The sequence below is a fragment of the Penaeus monodon genome, chromosome 14 (assembly GCF_015228065.2).
Source record: "Penaeus monodon isolate SGIC_2016 chromosome 14, NSTDA_Pmon_1, whole genome shotgun sequence".
Classification (NCBI taxonomy): Eukaryota; Metazoa; Arthropoda; class Malacostraca; order Decapoda; family Penaeidae; genus Penaeus; species Penaeus monodon.
The window spans coordinates 42,996,281-43,006,280 of NC_051399.1; the positions used below are offsets into that span (position 1 = coordinate 42,996,281).

Genomic DNA, 10,000 nt, shown 5'->3' on the forward strand with positions numbered 1-10,000 from the left:
GAGAGAGAGAGAGGGATAGAGAGAGAGAGAGAGAGAGAGAGAAGAGAGAGAGGAGAGAGAAGAGAGAGAGGAGAGAGAGAAGAGAAGAGAGAAAGAGAGAGAAAGAAGAGAGAGAGAGAGAGAAAGTAAGAGAGAGAGAGAGAGAAAGTAAGAGAAGAGAGAGAGAGAGAGAAGAAGGAGAAGAGAGAGAGAGAGAGAGAGAGAGAGAGAGAGAGAGAGAGAGAGAGAGAGAGAAATTGGGCGATTTCTAATTCCCAGCATTAGACAAAATAATTTCCATACCTGAAAAGGTATGGAAATGCTGATTGGTTGCTTGGATACCCATACCAATTTGCCTTTAAAACCTCCTATGAATTAACAGTAGTGATCCACTAGTGGAAACAGTGGGCCTCTCTTTCTTTTTTCTCTCTCTCTTTTGAAGGCCCATATATTGAAAGGCTGCTGAAGCTAAATCCTAAAAGTCTTCATTATTCATATCAAAATATGTTCAGTAGAATTTCAGCCAATTCTGAGATGGATTCCTTGCAAGCTCCAGAGGAATTCATACATATCGACCCAAAAGCTGGTCAACCTTCATCAATGGGGATGGTACAGTTTTTATCTGAAAATAAAATTCCTTTCCATCCCTCCCTCCTCCCCCACCTGCCTCCCAGTGGCCAGATTTGGTCTTTTATCATTTACAATGCAGAAAATGCATGGCTTATACTGGCGCAGCTAGAAGTTACTGAGCTGAAGCTGAAACGTGTACCATGTGTATATGAAAGAAAATGGGGAAAAGAATAAAAAATATAAGGGAGGACTCCTACAGAAAGGGGGCATGGAATGGTGGGTGAAGTGGTCTCTGATTGTCTGCAAAGGGTATCAAGAGGGAAGATTGGACAGGAGTAGAACCACCTAGACATAAATAAAATATAAATATAAGAAGTTATAATGCTACAAGTTATTTTGTAAGAGAAAGTTGCAAAGGATCTTTGTTTGACTGATAAAAAAAGGATGCTTGTTAGGTAAATCACATTAACACAGAAAATAACTATATATAATTTGTACATACATTTACTTGCATGTACCTGCATGTATGTTTGTGTTTCACAACATTCATACATGTACACACTCACTCACTCATCTTTTCACATATGACTAATTGTACAGATAGACAGATAGGGGTACTGGTACCTATATCAATAGAGATTGGCAAGATGAATAAACGGATTAAATAAATGGAAAAATACTGTGATTATCTCATCCCCATGTTTAATAATAATGTTTGTTATTCTCTTATTTTTTTTGGGGAAAAAAAAAAAAAAAAAAAAAAAAAAAAAAAAAAAAAAAAAAAAGTGCACACACATGCACACCCTTACGTGTGTGTGCACGTGCATACACCCACACACACACACACATCTATCTATTTATATATCTATCTATATATATATAAATCTATCAATCTATCTATCTATCTCTATATTTGATGTTACAAATAATGATTCTAGAATAAAATAACAAATTAGAAGGGTAAAAGTGTATATCTCTCGTTCTACTATTACAATACCATCTACTTTGAAAGGCCAAGCTAAAACGGAAGATGCCGATTGCAATATTTTGAAGAAAAATCAGTCTCCTTTACTTATAACTAATCATGCCAAAAAATAATACATTGTCCGACAATTTCTATTTGAAGTAGATCAGCCAGAGCTCTTTTCTTTGTAAATGGTAGATATGCTTTCCTTCATCATCTCCTATAACACAAGGCCATTTAGGCTGCAGGTGAATTTCGGGAAAATGTATATTTTTCACATTTAAAATTCCAGTGAAAATGGACATAGACTACTTTGATATTCCACAAAAGACTTATTGATAGAATATTGTAACATTGTAAGATATGCTGAAATTAAAGCTTTGGCTGTCAGGGATGGGGGTTTTCATTATTTGAATTTTTAAAACATAACATTTTATTTTGTGTGATTTTCATCCATGGTCAGTATGACTGAAGGAGGGCATAACAGTCAAAGTATTTACTTGGGCATTTCAATTTTCAACCACAATTTTCTTCTGCAAATTAATTACCATATCAAGTACACAGTATGTCAAATTCTATATGAATAATCTTATCCAAGTACCATGACCTTATGTAGCAAATGCCTGCTATTCTACAAAATGAAAGAGAAAAGAAAAGGAAAACCCAATCTAGATAATGCATGCATACTACAAAAAACTCCTGATTTTACCTTTTCTAATCGATCAATTTCCTCTCTCCAGCGATCATCTCGAGGTGATAGGATGGGACTAGTGATATTCTGGTTGATGGGTCTGAGTACATCGCTGGGAGAGCCACTACCCGAGGTTGGACTTAGAAGCTTTTCGTACATGGATCTTATGAAGCCGGATGACTCACCCAGCTCTATGGATAATTCAGATAATGGCACACCCATTGAGCGGAACCGTGGTGACCGAGAGGGACTCATGATCAATCTCCGACTCTGGTTTCTGAAACTGCTGTACTTTTGAGGAACATTCTCTATGTTCTCATCTGAAAATTCGTATTTCTTGTCAGCCAGTCGCCTTCGCCTGAACACACTAAGTTTTTCATGTCGGGAGTCTGTAATTTCATCTATGAATTCATATTCTTTTTCTGCGAGTTTCACTGGTGTCTTCTCCCCATAGGAACTTTCACTTGAACTTCTAAGTACCATTCTACCCTGTTGTTGAGTATTAAAGGCACAATCATCGGCCTTTATATTATTTCCACAGCAATTTGATCCATTCTTACACCTATCACTAATGCTCACTGTGTCCCTGAGATCTGAGCGGCCCAGGCGAGAATCTTCACTTATGTGCGAGCACCTGGTTGAGTCGTCTGAGTCGTTATCATTAAAAGTGTCACTTTCTCCATAAAAATGGTATGGAGAATCATCAGGCAATTGAAAATCTTTGAGCGAGAGATTACGAACGATGCCCTGGACAGCTGTGGCACCATCATCTTGATCTAAACAACTGCCAGGACTTTTATCACAGTCATTGATGTCAAGTCTATGAGACATACCCTGACCTTCCATGGTACTGCCCCTTGGATAATTTTCACACATCCTATGAATGTTATTACAACCCTCAGTTCTTGCCCTCTCATCATTTCTTGGTGCTACACTTCCAATCAGAATTTCCCATTCTCTGTCTTTATCACTCATTGAACTACTGCACCCACACATACCCCCAGTGTTCAATGTAACTTTCAGACTACTTGTACTAGACTCAATACTGCTTGGATCCTTTTCATTGTGAGTTCCTTCTTCCTCCTCACAACTACTCCGGCCATCTGCCTCCAGGTCAACATCACTGCTTGAGCTGTCCATCACACTGAACTCTTTGCCTGATCTGAGGCTTGATCCACAGTACTGCTTACCTGAAGAGGCCCTATTTTCTTTAACTTTCCCTTGCTCTCTCTCATCATCACTCTCCTCCTCCTCATCTCTCTCTTCAGAACTTATCTCACTGATTCTCATACCTAATATTTCTGTCTCTACTTCCTTCATTTTTCTGTCCATGTTTTCAAGGTTAACATTCAGCACATGGATAAAATTGCCAGCATTAAGCACCACAAAGCCCTCCCGCTTCATTTGTACATTTGGGAGGAATCTTGGGAAAGGAGGCACCATCTCAAAGCTGGTGTGCACTGTGATCCCATGTTGTAAGCAGCTGAATCGTGCACAGCTGTTCCACCGCTCTGCTAAATCTGAAGAATAATATGAAGATGCTAAATGAAAGGACATCACAGTTAGTATTAGACTGCTGTTTAATTGCTTTTGAACACATATTTTATGTGATAAATGTACACCATCTCATAAGAAATATCATATACCAGAGGTAACATGATGCAAACATCTAACCAAACTTCATTGCTTTATTCGCAATAAAAGGCAGTATTGTACCTAGTCATTAGAATAACGATCTAAAAATAACACTCAGCTAAAGTTATTTTAAAAAAAGCTGATGTAATTCCTCACTGCAACAACATTTTTAAAAATTATTATCCGTGAATAAATAAATGGAAAAGCAATATATTTATTTCAGTGTATCAATAAAAACACAGGTAGAATTACATTAGCAATGATAAAGTACTCTTGGGAAACTAAACAAAAATGGCTCAACCACTGAGCAAAGCTGAAAATACTTAGAAATAATATTTGAATGCTTCAACAGTCGCTTGAGTTTAAGCTGGTAATTTTTCGCTGGCAGACATCACAACAGTCTCACCAAACTATATGATTCAGGCTAATAAAAGTTTGAATGAAGCAAAGCTAACTTCCAACATTTATAAACCACCCCCAACCCCATACACTTTACCGACAGCCTTTTGAACCCCCCAATATTTATCATCCCCTTAGAGAATCCAACCAACAGTTAATGGGTTAATAATGATCTCTTTAGAAAACCTACAACTGTTATGAATTGTAATATTACACTGCATTACCTAAAATCATTTAAACAAATAAGTCAAATATCAGCTAATTACAACATGACAGGCAGCCAATTCACACACACACACACACACAGAGTAAATGCAAACAGAAAATTCACTAACAATCACCTCACATTTCCTCACATGAACATACACTGCTGTGACAAAACACCTACCAATTAACAAACACATACACAAAGAGGGGCTAATTCTGTACTGATTATGTCTATTTGTCAGAGCAAGAACATGTCATTCTAGGTCAAAGATATTCTTACACCTGACTACTACCTTTAGACTTCCAAGCTTAACTCTACAAATTCAAGTCTCTGTATCACCTATGAATCCCCCAGAAGTTAATTAAGCTTCTTTAACATAATAAGTTACAAAAAATAATACATATAGCACAATTTTCTTATTCATTTCAATTACAATATTTTAAAAAATCACATCAGAAACTACTGCTTCCAAAAATATAAAAATTGTATCTACTCTGCACAAACATCAAATATATATACGCACATACATGCTATCTGCACACACAAAGAGAGAAAAGCAAGTGTTTCCATACCATCTTCTTCATATGATGTAGCCACTTGGTAGCAAGCTGAACAATTATCAAGGGATGGGACAGCTGTAATAGTGATATAGCACCGACGAGTTTGTGAAGAATTGCCGTCAAGACCTTCAATCATACTGCAAAAGAAAAGAAAAAGAAGAAGAAGAAGAAGAAAAGAACTGGAAAAATTTATCACCATCTTATAATGCAAAAGAAAAAAATAAAGAAACAAAGGAAAACTATTTTTTTTTCTGATTTTACTAACTAAATGCAAATGTCATTCATTTTGAAAGAATGATCCATGGCTCCGTAAAGCAGCTGTGGAAGTGGAAGTGGAAGTAGAAGTGGAAATGGAAAGAAAAGGAAAAGAAAAAAGAAAAGAAGAAAAGACAAGAGAAGAAATGAGAAAATGAAAGAAATAAGAAAAGAAGAGAAGAGAAGACAAGAGGAGAGAAGAGGAAAGAAAAGAAAAGAAACAAAAAGAAAAGAAAAGAAAAAAAGAAGAGAAGAAAAGAAGAAGAAGAAGAAGAAGAAGAAGAAGAAAAAAAAATGCACTTTAAACTTTCCATGGATACAGTGCCTAACTAGTCCTTCTGTCATCATTTACCTGCAGCCATACACAAGAATTTTGGAGAGGTCCTTTGGCCACTGACATACAGAGATGAATATGTTCTCATAAACACTCTCCTGGAGGTCCTGGTCACCAAAGAGCATTACCTCTGCTACTTTCCTCAATGGAGCATAAGGTACAAACACCCACCAGTGGAGCCTGTACCTGTAGGGCAAAAAAATCAAAGAAAATATTATAAAAATACGTTCTATCAAGAGAAACGTCAAAAACAATTTTGAGGAAATTGTTATCAAGATAAATGCAACATCATATGTATCTGTTCATATTCACAAAATCAGAATGATCAGTGATTGCCTCATTATCCTTCAATGTGAAGAAATATGAAAAAATATATAAGTTTTACATCGGATGGAAGGAATCATTGGATCATATCTAGGGCCTAGAGCTAGAAGGGCCAATGTCCAAAAATGCCAATTTTGAGATAAGCCTACTGCCAAAATGGAAATGTTTGTTTCTATAAATGTTATAATGGATAATGTCACCAGTGCACGAGGGATGCCGCATGAGCGTTGGTTTGAAATCCAATTCACTTAAAATCTTATATTCCGTGTGACTGATTGCCGTAAATGGCTGCAATTTTAATACATAGCAACGTAAAGCTTCAGGTTGGCCATTTTTACTATCTTATATTTTCCTTAAAGTCATATGCCATTTTCAGTATACAGGTAACAGATTTTACAGTTACAGAATGGAAAGGAAAGGTCATGAAATAAAAAAGGGGAGGGGGAGGGGGAGGAAAAAAAAAAAAAGTGAATGTTTTATAGAATTATTGTCAAAGGAATTTTATTTCTCTATATTTCTAAGCAATAAAATGATAGAAAAACTTTAGAAATCGAAATAGGAGAAATGGTTTAAACACATCAACAGCAGTAAATGACTTAACCCCCTTTGATCTGGATGACAAGACCAGCAAATCATTTTAAATTTTTGCTTGAGGGGCAGGTGATGTGAACATGCTGTCATGGGATAATTTGGCTGCGGGCCGGGGTGACGTAAACTTGCCATTGTGAGCGTATTGGCTGAAGGCTGTGGTGATGGGAAAGACTTGCCATGAGTGCACAAACCTCTTGGAGGGTGATTAGACTCATTTGGCTTTTAGAAAGGGGCTTTTGCAATATTTCCATCCATAAAAGAATGTGGTGTCCGTGAGCCATGACTGGAAGAGCACCAGCTTCACTGAGGACGTCATTTCCATGCTCAGCATCCTATTCCTGCCTGACGTGACTAGCAGTGCAGATTGCATTACAGAAAATTTAATATTATGAAAATATAACTAAAAAAAGACACAACTAACAAAATGTTACTTATAGTTATTATTATTGTTATAGACTACATAGAGAGATGATATGTAGTCTATGCAAGAAAAACAGTCAATTTCCATCTGGATAAAGCAAATCAAATGACAAATATGACCATTGGAAAATGGCAAAAAAGCTATAAACACTAATGCACAAAGAGAGGAAATAACATTTCAAAGGGGTGGCATAGAGTCTTGTCACTGCACATGAATGTTCATGTGTGCCAGTCTTACATGCAGAACACCCAGCAAAGTGGCTGCTCGTGTATGCCTAATACCTGTATTTTGGGTCATGTGACTCCTGTGAAGCATGATCCAGGAGCTAATTTATTAATCAATCAGCTAAAAATATATATTTTTTGTACTGTTTGTTTTGAAAGCACTACCATAAAAAAAATTATATATGTACTTTGTGAAAAATATTTTTCATTTTCATTATGCAAAAAAATATGTCTTTAAAAGAATTAGATTAGATTAACAACACAGTCTGATTAGTAACATATTTTTTTCTCTTTTTATTTTATTTTATTTATTTATTTATTTTTTAAAATTATTATTTGCTGAATTTCAATTAACGGAACAAACATTCAAAGACGTTTTTCTCAACACTGACTTTTATGACACTGGCCCTTCTTATTCTAGAAATGATGTTTAGAGATTGTCAAACAACCTTTTTTTACAGTGCATTATATATTTCACAACCACTGAGCTCACTAATGACATATTGACTACAAACCTGTGTATCATTTGCAGTGTGTGATCATCTGTGTCACAAGAATGAGTGTATGAAAGGACAAACTGACCGCATTTTGTGAACCCTAAAAATATGTGCCTGGAAATAGAGAAGAGAATATAAGTCCAATTTCACCTTAGAAATACAAACATTGTGTCAGTGTCTAACACAAAGTGGTCAGTACCATGATTTTGGTTAATAAATGTACTGAATATATGACACATCAATTAACAAGTCATTTCTAATAAATTCTAAGAGTATGTAACACTTCTTTGTTCATACTCTTGTTCAGGTGTTCAATGATTCTTCCTGGAAAACAATGAAATTCATTACTTAGTGTATGTGTGTGTTTGTCTGTTTGTTTTGTGCATTTACTTTTGTCTTGATGAATAAATACTTTGTCAGATTGTCTCTAGATATGTTTGCATGTTGACCTGTGTGTGCATATTTATCAATGCATGTTAGTGTGTGTTTGCTTAATTCTTTGTGCGTGTGCATGCGTATGCATGCGTGTATCCATATGTGTGTGTGTGTGTATGTGTGTGTGCATGTTCATCAGTACATGTTACCATGCATTTGCTTAATCCTTTGTGTGTGTGTGTGTGTGTGTGTGTGTGTGTGTGTGTGTGTGTGTGTGTGTGTGTGTGTGTGTGTGTGTGTGTGTGTGTGTGTGTGTGTGTGTGTGTGTGTGTGTGTGTGTGTGTGTGTGTGTGTGTGTGTGTGTGTGTGTGTGTGTGTGTGTGTGTGTGCATGCATGCATGTGTGTTTGCGTGCATGTGTGTTTGCGTGCATGTGTGTTTGCGTGCGTGCATATATATAATATATATATATATGTAGTGTGTGTGTGTGTGTGCGTGTGTGTGTGTGTGTGTGTGTGTTGTGTGTGTGTGTGTGTGTGTGTGTGTGTGTGTGTGTGTGTGTGTGTGTGTGTGTGTGTGTGTGTGTGTGTGTGTGTGTGTGTGTGTGTGTGTGTGCATGTACGTGTGTGTGTGTGTGTGTGTGTGCATGTGTGTGTGTGTGTGTGCATGTACGTGTATGTGTATGCATGCATGTGGTTATGTGTATGTGTGCGCCTCCATGTATGTGTGTGTGGATGCGTGGGTCTGTGTTCCTGAATGTGTATGGATGTACCTGCATGTGTGTGTATGTGCCTGCATATATGTGTGTGTGCGCCTGTATGTGTGCCCATGTGCGTTCATGTGCATATGTGTGTGTGTGTGCAAGTATGCGTATGTGTGTTTGTGCATGTGCATATGCAAGTGTGTATGCATGTATGTGTGTGAGTGTGTGCGTGTACATGTACATGTGTATGCATGTAAGTTTGCATGTATTAGTGTGCATGCGTGTGTGTATGAGTGTATATGTGTGCATGTACATATGCATGCATGTGTGTTTGCTTGTCTGTGTGTGAATTTTTGTCAAAGTGAGTCTGAACTATAATTTAATGTGTGGATATCTGTATGTATATTTGTTTTTGCCTGACTGTATTATTGTTAGAGTGAGTCTGTACTATATGTATATGTGAAGCTGCTTATAAGTTTATCAGCTGATCTGTGTGTGCCTGTTTATTTGTGCATGAGAATATGGTTGATTGTCTGCCTGTGTGTATAACAGTTTTTTTTCACCAAAATTTATGACTTTCACAAAAATAATCACATCCACTAGACAGATATACAATCTTCAATATCACCTCTCTTTGCTTTCACCTTTTGTACACAGGTACACGTACTGTAAATTATGAATATTGTGCATAAATGGTTCCATAAGAGTTGATCAGTAACCCATCTTGTCCTCACCTGATTTCCCTTTTTCTTGAACACACACAAACACACACACAAATAAAAATGCTATCAAAAATGATACCGTCAGTAACTACTATCTTTTTCATGATTATTATAAGGTTATCAAAAGACTAAAAGCAATATATATATATATATATATATATATATATATATATATATATATATATATATATATATATATATATTTTAATCTTCAAAAATCAAGAATGACATGAAGTAGGATTAAGCGGATTGGTCACTGACTCCTCAATGACTGAATACCTGTGGAGCCATCTATGTGTAAATCCAATCACTAAGCCAAAAAGCCCAGAACAATTTGAGTACACATGAAATTATGGTAATTTCCTTTTCCTTTCCATAATAAAAATTTGAACACATTTTCCATACCTAAAATATTATACAATTTATCCCTATAGTGGCATTGGTTACGAATATAAAATTTACAAATGCCGTTTCCCTAATGAATTCGTATCTATACTGATGTTAAAGATTTAAACTTAAGCAATGTTGGTGAAATGTAATTTAAATATT

General features: G+C 36.2%; 1 protein-coding gene across 1 annotated transcript in view; it reads right to left on the reverse strand.

Moving 5' to 3' along the window:
- Positions 1-10,000, reverse strand: part of LOC119581164 — a 29,291-nt gene that overhangs the window by 13,473 nt on the left and 5,818 nt on the right. The window contains exons 3-6 of the mRNA XM_037929548.1: positions 7,671-7,766; positions 5,614-5,781; positions 5,019-5,143; positions 2,223-3,724 (exon numbers count right to left, since the gene is read on the reverse strand). Coding sequence (XP_037785476.1) covers positions 2,223-3,724; positions 5,019-5,143; positions 5,614-5,781; positions 7,671-7,766 — 1,891 coding nt within the window. The remainder of the gene's footprint in view (positions 1-2,222; positions 3,725-5,018; positions 5,144-5,613; positions 5,782-7,670; positions 7,767-10,000) is intronic.